Source organism: Ambystoma mexicanum, chromosome 2q (assembly GCF_040938575.1).
Source record: "Ambystoma mexicanum isolate Mex_15411 chromosome 2q, UKY_AmexF1_1, whole genome shotgun sequence".
NCBI classification, from domain to species: domain Eukaryota; kingdom Metazoa; phylum Chordata; class Amphibia; order Caudata; family Ambystomatidae; genus Ambystoma; species Ambystoma mexicanum.
The window spans coordinates 1,401,426,856-1,401,447,757 of NC_090924.1; the positions used below are offsets into that span (position 1 = coordinate 1,401,426,856).

At 40.9% G+C, this 20,902-nt stretch overlaps 1 protein-coding gene across 5 annotated transcripts in view; it reads left to right on the top strand.

The window, feature by feature from the left end:
* SATB1 (SATB homeobox 1) overlaps positions 1 to 20,902 on the top strand; it is a 595,469-nt gene that overhangs the window by 265,703 nt on the left and 308,864 nt on the right. For all 5 annotated transcript variants that reach the window (XM_069648886.1, XM_069648891.1, XM_069648889.1 and 2 more), the window contains one exon: positions 2,448 to 2,902. In XM_069648886.1, coding sequence (XP_069504987.1) covers positions 2,448 to 2,902 — 455 coding nt within the window. The remainder of the gene's footprint in view (positions 1 to 2,447; positions 2,903 to 20,902) is intronic.

Sequence of the window (20,902 nt, forward strand, 5' to 3'; positions counted from 1 at the left end):
GCATCCAGAATGGTGAACCAGCTGATGCCTCATGTAAACATTCTTCACAATCTGACAAATATAATGATTACATACGTGTGGTTGACATGCAAGCTGCGAAACCACCTGGGAATCACCACCAGATGAAATTGGTGCTTTCCAAACCACCATATCTAGGCTATGGTTGAGCAGGTCAAACAGGTAAGACCCATTGCTTAGCTTCCCCTCACTTGGCCGACAGACTGGCTGGATGAACTGATGAGTAAATACATATGGGAGGGCAGTATTTCTTATGATTAAGCATGATGCAGTAGGGCTGGGCAATATATAGAGTTTTGGAGATATATCAATATATTTTCAAAATCGATATAGGATGAGGCAATATCATTAACATCGAAATATATACATATATAGATTATTACATATACGACCATTTTTTATTTACATTTTGATATTTACCAGCTGTGTGTACTCTCAAACAGGAAGAGGAACTCTGTATTTGCACTTTATTTGGTTCACTGTCTTATTAATAAAGGTGTTTTTGACATCTCACAAGTAGTTGGTGACTTAAAACTGAGCATTTAACCCACATAAACAATATCGAGATATATATCATATGTCATCACCATTCAGCCCAAAAATATTGAGATATGACTTTTGGTCCATATCGCCCAGCCCTAGGATGCAGTGAGAGAGCCAAGCACAGGGCGTCTAGGGATCGCTGCATTCACCTCTTTGTATTGGCTGGCATGGGCTTTTCTCACTAGATGGCATTGCAGTAAAGATGCTGTTGGCGAAACTTGGACAGATCAATGTGGAAGTGCAATGAGTGCTTTCACTGTTTAGCAAGGCAAGGTGTTGACTCCTAGTCAAGTAGTTTGACGGGACCAAATGAGGTAGAAGGATTCAGTGTTGTCAGGTTTTGTGGGGGGCTCCAACCTAACCTCTTTGTTATGGCTTGCGTGGACTTTGATTACCAGTTGTTAACAAGGCAAGGTGATTAACCAGCCTATCGATGTCTGTCTTCTTCACCTATCCCGGACTCAGATTTTTATGTGGGGTCCCATACTTTTCATTTCAGGCGGGCTCTCAGAATATGTCTTTCTTGCACTGCATCCTCTAGTGTGATTAAGTCGCTCTTGCTTTCCATTGACCCTGGACATCAGGGTAGGAAAGATTTTCATTTATTTACTCAGGTGGGCTGTTTCCTTGGCGTAACATAAGTCACTGCACCAGAGGCATGGCTGCATCATGGGCTGAAAAGAGGGGTGTTCCTCTTCTTGTAACCTGCAAGGCCTCTTTATGTTCTTTCCCATACAAGTCTTTTACCTACTGTCGGCTAGACATGGACCACTCTTTGTGCTTTGCCTTGGATCAACTGTACTTTTTTCTGCACTTAGCTACATTTCTCCTTGTTTCAATGCAGCTTTTGCTCTTTTTGATCAAGCGCATATTGCTCTCTATACCCAAATAACTTAAAGCATTTTTGTTTTTTAATTCAGTCAACCAAACTTTATTTTGGATTAAAAACCAATCCTGAAAAGTGCATAATTTTTACATTCAGATACAATCCATGGCTCGTATAATACCATATATCAAAGCAAATATATGATAATATGCAGGTGGTTGAATAAATACATTGTTGTACAAGTGTGCTTCCTGACTATATAGCAAATGGCTATCATCCCACCAGCAGCTGTTCCTGCTGACTTCAGTGCTTCCTCTGCCTTGAAAAACAACTGAAAAAAGTGTTTCCCATTGTATGATATACACAGGTGTCACATAAACTAAGTACATGCAAAAAACAGTTCTATAGTGCACACACCCTTTATTCATTACACGGATTATGATAAAACACTATCTTAGATAATCACATATAGAAACAGAATAAAATCACATGGGCCGCCTTCTTAAAATCACCGGAACTGCAATGCTATCTAATTTCATCAATCATATTTTTTCCCCACATTCCAGTTTAAGTGATGAATGGCAAAAGGCCAAAACGAAAGCATGGTGGCAATGAGGTGCCTGTCTCTGGAGGTAACTTTAGGACCATGACGAAGAAGAGTCTGGCTCATGTTAATGACGATTGCTGAGGAAATTCATTTATAACCTCTGTGGTATTCTCACTCACTTGGGAACATGCTCATAATGTTGACAACAACGTGTTCAAGTCTTCCAGGGTGCCCTCCTGAAACCAGAATAGAATTTTCCAGCGTATTAAATGCACAAAAAATATCTATGATCGAAAAACTGTGTTACAGGTACATCATGTTTTCTTTTCTTGTAAATGAACAGTTTTTCTCCCAATTTACACTTCAAATTAGAACCTCCCAAATATTGAGAAAAGTAGTCCCGTGGGCAGTAATTGTGTTCTGTTCCACTGTTGTTCAGAGTGTAGTATTTAGAGGTTTCCATGTAGATAGTGTATGTTTTATATTAGTTTTTCCTTTTCTCCTTTACTGCAGTTGAAATGGAAAACATCTCTGAACTGTTCCAGCAGAGCAACAACCATGTTGGATTTGGTCAACAGCCAGTGGCAGGGAACACACCTGAACAGCCTCCATCACCTGTGCAACTCTCGCATGGTAATCAACCACCAGTTCGAACACCAATTTCAAACATGCACCCTGGACTTGTTTCTTCTCCGATAAGCCCTCAACTGGTAAACCAGCAGCTGGTGATGGCTCAATTATTAAACCAGCAATATGCAGTGAACAGACTATTAGCTCACCAGTCCTTGAACCAACAGTACTTGAACCACCCTCCTCCTGTCAGTAGAACTATCAACAAGCCATTGGAGCAGCAAATTTCAACCAACACAGAAGTGTCTTCCGATATCTACCAGTGGGTTCGTGATGAATTGAAGAGGGCAGGGATCTCACAGGCAGTGTTTGCACGTGTGGCTTTCAATAGAACTCAGGTAAGATTTCCCCAGCATGTAGTGTCTCTGCTATAAAGCACTTCATCAAAAAGGTGTTTGTTTTGTCCTTCTGATGAGCCCCTGTAGCTATGCCGAGATGCTGCACTATAATGGAATCTGCATAATGATAAAAACATAGGTCCTGTGGCAACTACTATACAATAATAGGAAAGTTGATGGAGTCGTGAAAAATGCTTTTGTATACTTTTATGAAGATTTGTGAAAAAGTTCTGAATTTTCAACATTTTCAAGATTAAGTTTCATAAATATGCTCCATGATGTAGTAGATATGTTGCAATCTGATCCTAGAACGATTACACAGCAATGTGGATTGTTTTGCAGAATTCTATTTTTTTTTAATGTTATTTGTATTTAATAAAATAAATAGATTTTTACAAAATTGAGGGATACTGTCAATCAATTTGACACTGTCTTGAAGTCCTTAAAGTTCTGTTTAAATTTCAACTTAAAGTTCAATTTTAAGGTAGCTTGTGTTGATGTCGTTGGATCAAAATGAGTTAAGATTGATTGATTGATACTTGCTCTAATCGCAGGCACAGTCAGAGTCAGCGTCAGAGAAAGAAATAGCAATTCATTGCTTCGGAACAACTGCTACAGAAAGATCACCATCTACATGCTTCTAAAAATAAGATAAGTTTGTGTTCATGGAACACCTGGGGACACGTCCACTTGACCATGCCAGGCGATTTAAACCTCAGATAATTTGATCTAATTTGCTTTCATGAAACGTGGCTCACTCAGCAACCAACACTCGAAGGCTACGAAACAATCCTGGCACCTGCAAAAAAGGGTCCCTTAGGACGACCCTCATCAGGCCTCCTGATAGATAGCCTGCAAACATGGATGCGGTATTTCGGTGGAAAAAAATCTTCTTCTGCAATCAACCACTACTAATGGTGATGGCTTGACTTAGAGGACATTTTATATGCTCCATGATTTTGAAGGTCGCGATTAACCACTTTGTTGACTCGCCGCTGATCAGTCTAGACCAGCGTGTTGGTTCGTCCATCAACACAAAGTCTGAGAAGGTGTTTTTCAGATAACGCAATCTGATCTGTTGATTCGCTGGGCACTGGAGCAGCAGATGTCACACAGTTTCTTTTTCGGTACTTGAGTTACAAAAGCGACATAAATTAGTTGTTGTAAGGCCTCTGATGGCAAAGATTTCGTACAGTCTGGCTCGCAAAAGGAGATCTGATCCCTGTTTGTTTGGAAAAAAATTTATGAAACTCTGGAGCTCATTCAGTTTTTTTGTGTTAGGTGGCAGGTGAGCTGTCAGTTTGTTTTTGTCCGCTGCTTCAAGCGTAGATATCCATTCTTGCTCCTTTAGTTTCGTTTGTATTCTAACAGGGTTGTTGAATAAGGTGTCTTCATCGCACCCAATCGAGTCCAGTGCAGCGGTGTTTGAATTCTGCCAGAAGAGTAGTTTTTTGGATTGCGAAGCCTCTAGTTCTTGATTGATAGTTCTTGATTGATCAAGTTATAAATATATGGAACAGGGGCCATCTGACACTTTTGATAAAGCATCAACCTACTGGATGTGACCATTTATTGAAGAGAAGACAGGCTTAGTTTGCGTCGTATAGACGCTACCAGGGTGGAGTTGGGCAAGCTGAGAACTTTCCTCCAAAATAGAGCTTCAAGTTTTCTTGAGAGATGTTTAGCATCGCATCTGCCCCATAAATCAATGTTGGAACCACCTTCTTTTTGTAAAACTCTATCACTGGAACCAAAGAGAAACAACAATATGTTTTGTCTATGGCTTTTCCTTGTGCAGCCAGTTTGATTGTTTTAGATCTTAACGACAGTTGCATGGCTGTTTCATGTTGGGTACTGTCGAGCATGACTCCCAAATATTTGAAATCTTGTACTTTTTCGATATGGTTGCCATCTAATTTGAGTCAGGTCTTTTTATGTTTTCTGTTGCGAGTTTCTAGAATCATAAACTTGGTCTTCTGTTCGTTTATTTCTAGATTATTTGACTGGATGTATTGATGTAGGTTGTTTAGTTGTCGTTGAAGACCGTTTGGTGTATAGTCGAGGAGAATGAGATTATCGGCATACAGTAAGCGGGAGAAGGCTGTTTTGTGTAGTTTTGGAGGGAATGCCCTGACAGCCGCTTCCGACTCCTTTAGATCTCCCAAATATGCCAAAAAGAGTGCTGCGGCTAAAGGACAGCCCTTCTTCACGCCTCTTGCAGTAGGAATCAGTGATGATAGAACCCCTTGTTGATCTAAACGCACATGCATGGTGGTATCGGTGCAAAGTGCCTTGATGGGAGCTAAAATAGCTGATGGACAGTCCCAGGCTTCAAGTTTGTTCCACAGGCGGGCTCTGTCTACTTTGTCGAATGCCTGTGTTAGATCTATAAACGTGATGAAAATTCGAGGCCCTCCTTCTAACACCTTGTTCTTTAACACATTCAACAAAAGGATGTTGGCTGCTGTACCCAAGTTCTTATAAAAAACCTGTTTGAAAGAGGTCATCACAAGGAGCTTTGTTTGGCCCAAGCTTTGAATTTGTCCAGTAGTAGCATTCCGAAGACCTTCCCTATCGAATATAATAGAGCAATATGCCTGTAGTTCGCCGGGTCACTCTTGTCTCCTTTCTTAAGGATCGGCACAACCAATGCAGATTTACATGAGGGTGGAATAGATTTTAGTTCCGCACATCTCTCAAACATTTTGCTGAGGAGTCTTGACCAATCTTTCGGACAGGATTTCAGATCAACATTTTGTCACCCCATCTGGACCTGAAGCTCTAGAGTTCTTTAAGATTTTAATCCGGTCTTCGATCTCTACCCAATGGACCTCATTACACAGACGGCGGTAAGGGTTTACCGGTACCGGTAAGGGCACCGGTACCGGTAAACCTTTACCGCCTTACTACGAGGTCCCTTTGCGGGTAGGTACTTTAACGCCTGCTGTTTAGCAGGCGTTCAAAACCAACCCGCAAAGGGACCAGGGTGCTAATTACGGTACCGCAATTTGCGGCACCGTAATTAGCGCCTTCCCCATTCCCATAGAGCCCTAGAGGGTAAAAAGAGGAATGGGGAAGGGCAATGGGGGAAGGGGGAATTACCACCCCGCCAACCTTGGAATAGGGCGGTAATTCCCCTTTCCACCAAGGCGTTGCCGGTATTTTACCGGCATGGACCAAGGTGCTAATAGCACCTTGGTCCTCCGCCTACCGTGTAATGAGGCCCAATGTGTGGTTACTGTAGTTGAGGTTGGAATAAGCCCGGTGGATGGGCATTGAAACAGTTTCTTGAAGAATATTGTCCACTTTTGCTCACTTATACATGTTATCATCTAGTTTTCTACTGCTGGTGATGTAGATTTTAGGAGAGTCCAGAATTCTCAAGCTTTGTGTCCGCTTATTGCCGTTAAGATGTTTTGGGCATCTTTTTGATAAAGGTCGAGCCGGTAGCTTTTTAGCCAGTTTTTATAGCCTTTTATTGCTGCAACAGCTTCAATAGACGATATCAGTGAAGTTTTTGCCTTTCGTTTGATTCTTCTCAACTCTCGTCTTTTTGTCACTAACATTTTGTCATATGTGTGGATGATTTGCATACTTGGCCTCTGTTTACAAGTGGGGGCTTTTTTGTACACCGTCAGAAGCAGGCTATCGCCCATTACATCTAGTCTCAATGCCTCTTATTGAATCGATCATTTGTCTTGGAGGGGCTGATGCGGACCATGTCATGGACAACGGGTTGTGGTCGCTCGCTTTGACTTGAGTTATCGCGAAGGCAGTTGTCACTTGTAGAAGAGATCTTGAGACAAATATATAATCAATAGTGGCTTTAGAGGTATCTCTCTCCCACGACGGAGGTCTCTGTGGGTCAGGGAACACCTCATCTAAGTTGTGTAAGTCTCTTGATTTCATTAACTGCATCCATAAATAGCTGCGATGGTTGGCGGGCGATGAGCTGAGAAGGAAGTTAGGACTGGATGAATGAGATACACATAGGGCATTCAAGTCTCCGCATATGAAAAGGTGGCGATGCTAAGTGCACGCCCATTGCTTTGTCAGTTGCGTCTTCTATCATTTCAATGTAGGATGAGGAGTCTGTGGAAGCCGGGTTCCAATAAGTGTTTGCAATAACAATTGTTGCTTGAAGAACCCTGTTTTTGCTTTGGTCTAAGTTAGACCATTTCGCTTTCACCATTAGGAGTGCTTGATTGCAGAAGAGGATTTTTTCCACTGAAATACTGCATCCATGTCTGCAGGCTATCAGGAGGCCTCATGAGGGTCGTCCTAAGGGACCCTTTTTTGCAGGTGCCAGGATTGTTTCGTAGCCTTCGAGTGTTGGTTGCTGAGTGAGCCACGTTTCTTGCAAGCAAATTAGATCAAATTCTCCGAGGTTTAAATTGCCTGGCATGGTCAAGTGGGCGTGTCCCCGGGTGTTCCATGAACACAAACTTATCTTATTTTTAGAAGCATGTGGATGGTGATCTTTCTGTAGCATTTGTTCCGAAGCAATGAATTGCTATTTCTTTCTCTGAGTTGTTAATACTTTTGGGAGCCAAGACATCATGCCTTGTGATGAAGTTTCCTTATCTACTAATTTTATCGTTGTTTGTTTAACAGGGACTTCTTCAGAGATAAGTCTCACAATAGGTATGTCATTTACTTGCAGGGTTCTGTTCTTGGATTCCGCAAAAGTGGTTCTGACTAAGTCATTGGTTTGTGTGTTACATGAAGGTCTTACAGCAGTGAATTCATTCATTTCTTGATTGGTCATTTTGTTGTCTGGTTCGGAGCGACTGTACATCACCTTTTGACTTAAACACTGCAGCTTTATGTGATTTGTACAACAGGTCTCTCAATGGTGTATAACGTGACTTCTGATGGATTGGATGACGGTTGATTTGTTCTTGTTCATCATTTGTTGTAACGCCGCTGGAAGAGCTGGTTCTAGAGGAATCACTAAGTTCATATCCTAGTTTGAGGAGATCAGGAGCTGCTGATTTTAATGTCTTCTTTACTCTTGCAGAAACTCCATGCAAGTGGGCTCTTGCTTTCTGATACTTGTGGCTAGGTTCCACTATTAGTAATTTGCCTGATTTAATCTGACGAAGATTCAAGATGTAATTAAAGAGCGATAGAACTGACCTCCGGTTTAGGATGACTTCATCATGATTTTCTTTGATTTGTTCTAGTTTGAGTATCCATTTTGCTTGGTCAAATTTTTTTGACTTCTCGTTGTATATTTGGGTTCTAGAGCTCTAATGTATGCCAGTATTGGATTTTACTTTGGAGATAAGGTTTGCAGAGACCGGTGTTCTATAATCTGACTTTTGCCTTTCATTCCGTTGGGCCTTTGAACGCAACTGATTAATCTTTAAGTGCTTGTTTGTCTTGTGGCTGTCAGAATCATGCCGGCTGAAGTGTGCGGGCCGGTCTCTTGAGAGTTGTTCCGGCATCGCTTTGTTCTGGGATGACCATTTGGCCTTTTTAGTTAGTTTATTACACCTAGCTTCTAAGGTGTAATATGGAGTGTCTGTGTTCTCGTCACTTTCGTTGCACTTTTCATTCAGTTTAATGTTGATCTTTTTTTTACATAAATTTGTGTCGGTTGAAGTTGACGCTTATGGGGACAAATGGTCTGATAGATGTTGACTTATATTCATTAGACTTTCGTTTTCAAGAAAGTCATCAGTTGATCTTGGTGACAAGGGTTGTGTGAGCTTTAAAACTTTTGTTGACATCACCGGATATGATTCAGATCTTTGAGGTATAGTCACTGGATCTGCTTGTATATCCAATTTTTGTTTGTGTCGGGACGACTGGTGTTGAAATATTGGTTCTATCGTTTGTTTGTCTATCTTACACAGATTTACAGTAGGAGTTTTCTTTATTGTGTCAGTCCTTACCACAGGCAGCTTTTTCACAGAATTCTGTGGGTGCGCTTGACCAGGTAGAATAAGATAGTTCTCCCTCACTAGTGCGTTGTTTGAGGTCTTAGGACGTGTCACTTGGTTGAAGAGTGACAAATTGGAAGACGGGCGAGACTCCAGGTTAGAGGCTGGTGGGAAAGCACTTGAATTATGGTCCGTCAGATCGATCAATATAGCTGTTTGTGTTCCCATCTCTGCTCGTTTCACTGCTGATATTGGATCTGCGACATCTGAGACAATGTTATCAGTTGATTCTGAGATACTGTTGACGGCATTGGCTTTAGATTCTAGAGCCAATATGTATGCTTCTAAGAAAATTACTTTGGTGTGTATCATCGATTGCAGTGTTGTGTGGTCTTTTAAGGTATCAGCAATTGCCTCATATAGCTTGGTAAAGGCGTAAGTGCAATCGTCACTGCAGACATTATCGAAAAGATGTCAGGCTTCTTCGTCCGAGTGTCGGAATTGCTGGGTGTCGGTTGATTTGTCGAGACTCTTTTCGTTGGAATATCAGATGGAAAGTCTGGAGCTGCTAGTCGATGGATTTTGGATGGTCTATATGAATCTAAAGAGTTTCTTCGGGTTCCGTGGCAATGGGGATGATTAAAATGACTGTCATCAAATAATCCATGTTGATTACTTTGTTTCTTAGCCCGGGTGGGTACATTATCATGGTTTGATGGAGTCAATGATTTTTGGTCACTCAGATAAGGGACTACAGGAGCAACAGTTAGAGTTTTGTGGTTAGACGAAGGTGCTCACGTCTCACTCTGAGCCTCAGTCTGCTTCGGCTGGACTTGATTGTCGACGGTTTCTGGGGAGAAGTCGTTCTCATCTAGGTTGGTGCAGAATTCCATTTCTGTGAATTCTCTTTCTATAAATATATTTCTCACCATTTTGCTGAGGGAAATTTTCAAGACAGGTCAACTTGAACATGGTTTGCATTTTTAATACCTCACTAAGAACCACTAAGAACCATATTTTCCCTTGTTTTCTTTAAATGCAAATAAAGCATGTTTTTATTTTCTCCTGCATCTGGCATACGCCTTGCTAAACATGCCAGAAATGGTGTAACTGTTCAGTTTGGTTTAGTATATCAAGATCGCTTCAGGGACATTCACAAAGGTCACAAAGGTAAAGAGGAATTGCATCTATCCTTTAGTGATAATTCTTATTAAAGATGTTTGTAATATTGATACTTAGGTCCTGATTCACAGAAGCCTTTTATAATGATGCAATCCCATTGGAAAACGCTCTATGAATCAGGCCCTTCATCTGCTGAATCAGGACAATTAAAATGTCTTTTACAGTCCAGAGACTCCACCAGCTTTATTCTACATTATTGTATTAGTGCTATATTTGGTTGGCACTGAGCTAATGCATTTATGGTAATAACATTGCAGTACAATGTATAGAAAAGTGCACACAAGATTGAAATGGCATTTTTAAATGACATCATGTTTCTGCCATTTGAAAGGTTTACAATATCATTGTCATGAACAAAGCCATACTTCTATTCAGCTTCCACGTGGTCCAATATTTGACTATTGAAAACAGTTGGGAAAGTAGAATTAATCAAAACTACGGTATGGAACTGGGTAATGGGCTTCTGGGCACATTCCTGTGTATTTAGAATTCTTGCTGAACTTCTTGGTGACTCTTTGGTTTAGCTTGATGTGTTATAGTTGCAATTTGTGCAGGTGGCCCATGGTTGGAAAGAAAAGTTGTTAGTTCCAAATCTGCATTAGCAGAACAGTTCAGAATGATCCCTGGCTGTCTAATCCTATACCAGTCGACTTTAGGGAAGTGGAACAAATCATATAAAGCATTTCCAGAATTCTCTGTCCACATGTCTGACAGTTACTGAATGACAGAGGTTCTTCCATGAGAGTCCTTGTTGCTTCTGAAAATGGATGCACAAATATGTTTTGTTCTGCTTTGCAGCCAGAAATATTATGATAAAAAATGTAATGAAAATGGTGCATGGAAATATGAATCAGCTCCTGTTCAAAGGTTGGCACTCTTGTAACTGCATTTCGTAACAATAATGAAGAAGGATCTGTACAAGTTGAGGATGTGGGACAAGAACAAGCCCCACAATCTGTTTACAGACACCTCTGCTAATTACTTTAGCCACATGTCTGTCTTCCTCTCAGTTTCTGTGATTGCTTTTATTTATCATTAACACCCTGGACATTTTTATATTAAGGGATTCTTCACTTATAAAAAAAAATGTAAATGGAAGTAGAATGTGAAGAGGTCCTTTTCTCCATCTTTTGATCTTTCATAGATTAAGATATTTCAATATTCCCTGTTACAAGGTAGGGAATCATAAATACAAAATAATACAGCAGTTTAAAGCAAATTGTATTTATCACAGCACCATGTCCACCTAATTGTAGACATTTATCCTGACAACCAATGAGGTGTGCACGCCTGAGCCCCGGAGGCCATCATCATATTATTTAACTCACATCATTTGTGAAGGTGTCCTCAGATAGTTATCCTTTAATTTTCCATTTTTCTTATCAGTGATAACATCCTAATTTTAGATTTCTGATGAGAAAGAAGATAACATGGGAGGAACGGTTGTGAGAACTACAGTTCCTTTGGCAGGTTCCTGGGATTTCCTTCAACTTTAAATATTACCTTGGCTGAGGCTAATCCTAAAAAGGACTTTTTTCATGAATTGTAAAGCTTGTGTCCTCAACATTATTTACAGAGAAACCAGTCTTAAGAAGTCTATGTATTGGCTGTAGATAAATCACCCATCTGATGACTGCGAGATTTGCCATCACTTTAATGCCAAGACTCTAAAGTATAAATTGAGGGAGGCACTTAATATTCTTTTTAAACAAGGGCTGCCTTTTATACAGTAGACTTTGAGATACTTATCTCAAGGCTTTCTGCTATGGCCCAGGTATCCAACGAATCATTGCAATGCTTTATTTCCTTCTTTAATGACCGATTCCAGCAGGTTAAATTGGGGACCTTTATCTCAGATGTTCTGGCAGTTAAATATGGACTTCCCCAGGGTTCTCTATCACCGCTGCTTTTCAACATTTATATTCAGCCTCTGCTGGGTATTTCGGCTGAATTGGCAGTACTCTATCATTCCTGTGCCGACGATACGCAGATCTATGTGCGGCTAAATAAACCCATGGAAGCCACACAAAGAAACTTGCATGTGCCATTAAAATCAAGAGCTGGATGGTTGCCAATAAGCTCCAGCTCAACTCAAACAAAACGGAGGCTATTTTGTTTGGCCCTAAGAACAAAATTGGCAAAAACCCTATCATATTTGCCCTGTCCAGAGTTATTTGAGGTTTCTACATCATTTACTTCAAAAGTAAAAAACCTCGGTTGTATCTGGCAGGCAAACGTAAGCTGCAACTTGAAGGTCAATGATACAGTGAAATCTGTATATTACCAACCTAGATTGTTAAAACCATTGCTACCATTGATTTCACTTAAAGATCGTCCCTACATGCTGTGCATAGCAGAACAGACAATTCCATAGCAATGTACTATATCAATAAGCGTGTCACTGGCCATTTTTCTCAGAGCACTTCATCTACCTGGGGAGGACAACACAGAGGCAGACAGACTGAGCAGGCTGGCAAGAACCTCTTATGAGTGGGAGCTCAGCCAAGAAGCACTAAACAAGATATTCCTTATATGGGGTCACCCAGAGGTCGATCTGTTTGCCATGGAGGAGAACACCAAATGTCCCCACTTTGCCTCTTGGACAGGTCAGGGCACAACATCCTTACTGGATGTGTTTTCGATGCCATGGGACCGTCTCTGGCGATATGCATTCCCTCCATTTCCCTTCATTCAGAGAGTTGTTCACAAATCACGAGTTCAGAGAATTGCATGTTTATTCTTATTGCTCCTCATTGCCCATCAAGAATGTGATTCTCTGTAATGGTTGTACTTTGGGAGGACATGCTAATTCATGAAAGCTGTTGTTGTGTAGTTTGGAATGTTTAAAACAATAAAAAAATGTTTTATCAAAAAAAAAAGAATGTGATTCTCTGATCTGCTCCATCTGTCACAGTCTGAGTATGTTCATTTACAGACAGGGCGTCTTCAACTATTAATACAACAGAAGGGTTCAGTTATCCATCCGACTCCGGACAAACATGTCCTCTCAGCGGGGTTCCTGAAGAGCTCACGTTAAAACATCTGGGTATAGCTCAACAAAATCTACAAATAATTCATAAAGCTTGCAAAGACTCTTCTAGAAGTCAATACAAGAGCAAGTGGATTAGATTCTGTTATTGGTCTAAAGACAAACCGTTGAACCCCTTACCTGCTCGCTGGATGAGGTACTATCTTTTTCTGTGTACCTTGCTCATATTGGAGAGCAGATGGATACGTGCCGTACTTACGTAGCAGCTATCTGAGCCTACAGAAACTCAGAAAATCTACTGTTATCCTCGGCCAATCCAGTGATCAAAAGAAAGCTGCAGGGTTTATTGAGGATCTACCCTCTCATAAATATGCACCATCCGGTGTGAGACCTCACTGTGGTTCTAGCGGCTCTAGCACACAAGCCTTTCGAGCCTGTTTCAATTTCTATTTCTGATCAGGAAATCATGCTTCCTATATTCTTCCCATATCCCACATCAGAGGCAGCCAAGGTCCTACATTGTCTAGATGTGCATAGGACAATGAAATTGTATTTAGACAGAAATAAAGAATTTTGCAACTCTGATACCCTGTTTGTCACATTTGGAGGAACCTCTATGGGTTCTACGCCATCCAAGGCCTCCATAGCGAGGTGAATTGTAACAATAATTTCGGAAGCATATAGACTTCAGAAAAAGCCCCCACCAGCGAGAATACATGCCCATGCACTAAGAGCTAAAGCCAAGGATGCGGCCTGCCGGAGGCAAGTGGCTTGGGAGGTGATCAGTAACCGGGGCTTCCCCATCTGCCTGCTGTAAACATTATTTCCCAGATACTAATGCCAGTTCAAATACAGCATTTGGACAGGCAGTCCTGAAAAATCAGTTTTCTTCTAGATCATATATACATTACTTTCAGCCCCCTCCCATATTAAATGGTGTGTTGTAATCGCACATGCAGTATGAAGGAAAGGGGACGGGATGTAGGAGTAATAAAATGTTACTCACAGCAGTGAGTGAAGTACTCCAATGCCATAGTCCCCTTTCCTCCATACGACCCACCCTCCATCCCCTACTAAAAAGTTGGCAATATGGACCATATAGTGCCCGAATCTACAAAGGGGACTGAGATGAAGTGACGGTGGGCGGGGTCGGCATGGCATGGTCACTCCCACGGCTCTGCCTATGTGCGCACTAAATTAAAAAAGAAAAGCTAATTGTTGTGGAGCAAAATGGTTCCGGTACCATCCCTGTACCAGGGATTCCCATGCAGTATGGAGGAAAGGGGACTCTGGACTAGGAGTACTTCAGTCGCTACTGCGAGTAACCTTTTATTCCTCAGGGCCCTATTCAGGAGCCTTTAACCTCAGCACATGCCTTGTGCTGCAATGATAGCTAATTTCCACTTTGCCATATTCTGCAGTGTCTGTCAGGTAGAATGTTAGCACTATACAAAAAAAGATATGGGAGGATTCTGGTGTCAATTTCTATTGCCTGAAGCTAGATATCTTGTGAGCTATAATGAGATTATATTGTGATTTGATCCGCTCTAGAGATACTCTTGAGAAAAGATGCCTGCTGCACCTGTAGCGGGACGGACGAAGGAGGCAGACCCTTCAATGCTATTTTGAGTGTGGTTTATTAAAATAATAAGAATAAGGCCTACCTTTCCCTATTGCTAGCCGGGTTTCCCAAACGATATACATATATCTCAAGGTAGTCGTCAGGAAGTCCGAAATGAGTATGTCCTCTGTCCAAAACGAATTCTAACTTACCCTACCACTATTTGACTATATATATATATATATATATATATATATAAGTATATATATATCCTTGGGGAGAAGGGACGATTACCCTGGATTTGTCACACACCCTATAAACCTCTTGGAATAAAAAAGGATATTCTTTATTGGGCATTGAGTACAGTGTTTGTTGACACTCCAGACAACCATCATTTTAAACCTCCCACTGAGTGGATAAAGTCACAACATTGTCTCCCGGCAGTTAGGGATAGATTGTGAAAATACATTAAGGAAAATGACCTTGTAGATTATTAGTTTACTACCTGTCTTGGGTCATGAGTGAAGTAAAACAGTTTAGCCTGTCTGGCTATAATGGGATTCCTTTGATCTTTTACATCAGCCAGGGAACCCACAATTAAAACAAAAAACACATTATACTTTGTGCAGTAATATTTTCAAGAATATCAAACATTGTGTAACAGAGATTTCTTGGTGCTTGTTTGCTTCAGATATTTGTTTACGTTTTTTATCCTATCGTGCATCGGTCATAGAATGCATCATAATAATTGATGGCCCAATGCCCCTTAACAGGGTTGGGAACTATATGACCCAATATTAAAAGATGTAGCAATGTGGCAGGAGATATCTGAAGCTCTCGCAAACTATTTTGAGGAAAATGTTGCTCTTGAATGTTCACTGTCTACTATATGGGATGCAATGAAAGCAATAACTAGAGGAGTAATCATGTGTTGCATGGCTGCATTCACTAGAACTAATATACTGCAACAAGTCCAATTAGAATGTACAGTAAAAGAACAGAAAAAGGAGCATAAAACCTAACTGTCAATGAAGATCTGGTAGAAAAGGAAAATGGCCAGAGTTCTGTTTGATATGCACCTGGCCAATAATTCAGTGCAAGCTTTAGCAAAAACCAAACAGCACTACTATACTCAGGATAATAAAGCAAACACATTATTGGTATATACATTTAAACAACTACATACCCGGAACAACATTGAAGCACTTAGAGGGGCGGGTGATAGGTTGTACTATAATCAGCAGGAAATATTAAATATAATAGTGGAATATTACTAGGAAAATCTATCAAGCTCTACCAAATCGAATGTAGGCCAATTAAATGACCTTTCTGGTGTGCCTTGCCCTAGTCTTCCGCAGGATTTAGTGGCTTGCTCGAGAAGCTCATTGACCTGGCTGAAGTTGCAGAAGCAGTAAAGTCCTTAAAAACCCTTCTCTAGTCCCGGACAGCTTTACAATTGCATCCCACAAAACTTTCTCACATATTTTAATACCCCACCTGACAGAATTGTTCAACTCGTTCCAATCCTCCTCTGGATGCTTGACTCCATCAATGGAAGAATCAGTCATAATCCGTATTCCCAAGACCACACAGATTGTAATGCATACAGACCCATTGCTATTATGAGCAATGATTTGAAGTTATTCATATTTGGCCTGGATGTTAATGGGTATTCTAAGTATTATCACAGATCCAGACCAAACTGGCTTTATTACTAGCAATACCACATTTGATAACATCCGAAAGGGTGTTAAACCTTATCGAAATCTCCACCATTAAGAAGGAAGAATTAGCTGTAATATCTTTGGACGCCACAAGACTTTTGATATGATGTGATGGGGCTATTTTGAGCAGGTGCATAAGGATTATGGGTTGGGTCCCACCTTAAGGAAATGGATCTTGGCTAATTCTCAACAACCTTTCACTGTTATTCAAGTTAATGGCTTACTCTCACCAGAATAAAGGATTTCCAGAGGAACTAGACAGGGCTGTCCCCTTTCTCCCTTAATATTTGCCCTAACCATGGAGCCATTTGCTACCAAATCAAATGCATTGGGGTCCTAATATCAAAACATTGCCAGAATACACGAGCTACACTACTAAGATTAGCCCAAGCACCTGGGTCATATTGCTCAGAAATTACCAGGGGGTCCAAATTCTGGGACAGATCTCACGCACATATCAATGCAATGTTCCATTATTCTTTAATTTAAGAATCGGCAGGAAGATTTAGAACGCTGGAGTAAGCAAGAAAGTTCTTGGTTTGGATGGATCACAGCAGAAAAGATGAATGTGGTTCCCAGACTTTTATATCAATGCCTCACGACCCGTTTAAAATCCCAGACAAAGAATTGAACCTCATGTCCTTTATTATGGGAAAAGAAAGAGCCTGGATTTCAAATAAAGGGATGTTCAAGGGCATTCAAAATGGGGATTTGGAAGTCCCAGGTATGTTTAGATACAATATAAGAACACAGGGAACTTTTTTGGAAGAATCACTCTTGGACCTCCGCGACTTGAGCTCTAATCACCATTTAGGTGGTGTTGCAATGGTGCGTGCAGGAAGACCGGAGACACTGAGTTCCCCCACTCCGATTGTAACAATAATCAAAGAAGCTGCACGCATCTGTTTACTGCGCCACAATAAGATTTGAAAGACTTGAAGTTGTTGCCAAAAAATGAAAAAATTATTTATTAATAGCCCTTTGTTTGATGACACGTGTTTCGGCACAATCCCTGTGCCTTACTCAGATCAGGGCAATGTCCATCAACTTATTTGTCAGCTACACATTAACGTGGTTATCAAATGAGTCCCATCAGACTCTGTTCGTCTTCTGAAAATTTCAAGATTCACGCATCACGCGTCGGATTACCAGGATGGGAGTCGCCATGCCAATCTCTCATATGTTTACCTGACAAGTCACTACAAATTCTCCTAAATGGAGGCAAATGGAGGAAGACTGGTTAGGGACTCTCATGTACCTAACTCCCTTATGTCAGGGTGGCCCATCCACTCCCTGAGACAAAGCCACTAACTTCTACTGAAAATTCCATACATTACTGGAGGAGGATAGCACGTAGATGGGGATTTAAATCTACTCTTGGCCCTTTCTCTCCAATCTGGAACAATCCAGACTTTCTCCCAGGTTTTGATGGAGTTAGATTTAAGAAGGGGGCCTGCTGCGTCTAGGTGATTTTTATGTAACTGGGAATCCCCTAATGTAAAAATCTATTTCAATTACAAGAATCAGAGCGATTCCAATACGCTCCATTGAGACACTGAATGTCCCGCCCGAACGTCCAAAAATATAGGGGCTGAGAACCCACAGCCCTAGAATTAACAGTAGCATTGAATGTTGACTTTATACAAGCTCTTAGATAGATTTGATTTATCAGTCATAGAAGGTTATATGGTTAAATGAGAAGTTGACCTTGGGAGAGAACTTGAACCTGAAAGGTGGAATCGCATTTGGGCATGTACATTTGGCAGCTCAGATGTGTAACTAATAAAGGATGCTCAGCTGACATTTGTTGTAGGTGGTACACCACTCTAGAGAAATGACACAAAATGAACTCCTCCTACTCTCCACTCAGTTGAGGGGTTTCTCAGCATTGGGTCCCCTCCTCCAATTCATGCGGACGTGCAATAAATCCCAGCTGTTCTGGAAGAAAGTGTTAGCGCAAGTGAAGAATATCACAGCAATGGTCCTCCCATGGGAACCAGCAATAGTTCTGCTAGGAGACATGGGCGATGATGACTTCTCACTATCGGTTTCATTGACAAAACTCATAACCTACCTTCTCACTGCGTCAAAAGCAACAATCGCTCGCCAATGGAATAATCCAGAAGGCCCCATGATCACTTGGTGGGGGATAAAATGCTGAGAAACTGTGGTCTCCGAAGAAAATGCAGCCCAGGGCCTGGGGTTAATAGGGAAATGTAACTCTGTTTGGGTCCAAATCTTGGAATATATTGATCAAATCCCAGGAATTACTTGTAAGCCTCCCTATGCTGGTTCTCCAATGCATGAATATTACGAGTTCTAACTTGTAAACTGTGTTATCCATATGATAGGTATCACATACAAAAGGGAAGCTGCATGTTCCTTTCATTACAGATAGTTCTATGTTGCCCATTCCAATGTCTATGTATACATTTGAGATGTAATGGTACCATATGTATGTTCTTTCAGTGGTATTTGATGTTTGATTTTTGAAATAAAAAGATTTGATTGAGAGAATTTACTTCTTAGGTTTACCAAGTAGTAGTCCAAGTTAAATTTAAACAGTTGTTTTCGGTCACGGATGACTTGAATACCTAGATATTGTATTGATTCAGGAGCCCACCGGAACCCTCTCCATTATGTAGGTTGTGTGTTTTTCTCACTGAGTGGGAATACTTTCAATTTAGACCAGTTCACTCGAAATCCAGAATGGACTCCAAATCTCTTGACTTCTTCCATAATTGGTTGATGTTTGGCTTTTGGATTGCGTATGTACAGTAGTACATCGACAGCATATAGTCAAATACTTTCCAGGGGTCCTGAGAATCTCAGGCCTCTCATACTTTGGTTATTTATTATTTAGACGGCTAGAGGTTCTACCACCAGGGTGAATAACAGTGCAGTGGAGAAAATTGACATACCTAACGGGTGCCGCAACCTAATGGGATTGGTGAATTGCCGTTGATGACTACTCTGGCCATGAAGCAGTGTATAGCAGTCTCACATATTTCCTAAAGCAGGGCCCAAATTTAAAACATTTAAGCATTGCTTGTAAGACGTTTCAAGACACTAAGTCAAATGCTTTTTTAGCATCTAGCGTGGCCACTACTGCCTGGGCCATTGTGTCTATTTGGGGTAAAATGCAAAACAGTGGGCGTATGTTTGACGCCGTTGATCTTTGCAGTAAACACCCAGATTGGTCCGGGTACCACTTGGCTTGTGTATCAGGAGTCTGTGTGCAATTACTTTAGCTGACATTTTCATGTCTACATTTATTAGTGATAGTGAACAATATGCACCTCCTGTTGTCCAAGGTTTGTTGGGATTAAGGATGACCTTAATTGTCGCCTCACTCAGGATTGTGGGTAGTATACCAGATGCTAGCGATTCCTGGCATAGTCGAATAAGTTTTGGAGCTAAAATTTCTTTATATTTCTTAAAGAATTCTACAGTGAATCCGTCTGGACCCAGTGGTTTGTCCAAAGGGAGGTTTTTCATGGCTGCTAGTCCACATCAATAGTAAATGGGGCTTCTAGAGCTACGTAGTTTTCCTAATTTAATGTTGGTAGTGAGGTGTTGTTCAGATAGGTGGTCATGTCTTCCAGGGCTCAAAATGTGCAATCCCTGCTAGAAATTGACTAGTGATAATTGACTCTTGGCGAATAAGAAAAAGTGTGCTGTGTGTATGTGTAGCATTGATGTGGCAAACGACTTTTATGGCTGGCTTGTGGCTTGTAAATTGAAATGTTTCCGCTTGATGTCTTCTACTGGTGTTGTGTCTGGTTAGCTTATAAAGTAGTTATATTTACAAACCACCATATTTATATCTTTATATCTTTATTGAAGTGAGCAAGTGAATGATCAGGTTTTTGTATTGATCTAATATTCGTTCCTGTTCTCTTCTTATCAATGTGGCTAGTAGTAGGCCGGTTTATCAGTCTCGCCATATTTCTAGCGTAGGTTGTTGTAGACAGTAGTCTGACCTCACATGTTGCTTACTCTCAGAAATTGTTGTAGTTCCCTTATCTTATTTATCTCTGCTAATACCGCAACCTTTTCCCTGCTCTATTTAAGGCCGATATGTGGTCTTAAGCGATATGCCTCTTATATGGCATTTAAATGCTCCAACTATATTTGTATATGATATGTCTGCAGTGATATTCATTTCCAGTTATGTTTTCTGCGGTTCTATGTGATCTGATCGAAAAGTTTTTATAGAATGTTTTTGTTTTTTTATTGGTTGCTTTGGTCACAAATATATATGCAGAGGGAGATCCCCTGCAGCCTCCACTTAACACCCCTACATTAGTTATTCGCCTAAGTCCACCCCCCACATATATTTGGGGCAAAATCCATTGAAAAAAATTTGATGAATTCTTCTTCGACAACTCCCTATCCCGCTTTCTTTTTTTTTTTTTTTTTTATTGGTTAAATTTCTTTTCAACCTTTAACAAAAGAAAGAAGATCCAAGTCCTTTTCCCCAGCCCCCCCCCCATCGTTATGTTTAATGTTTTAAAGTGTGTCCGTCCTCTTAAGATTCCACGTTTCCGTCCGTTAGTCCCTTTAGGATCGATTCTATGAATCTTAGGGCTTCTAGGGTGGGGCCGATTTATTGCACCATCATGATTCGTTCCCAGTATTCCTCAGCCATTGTTT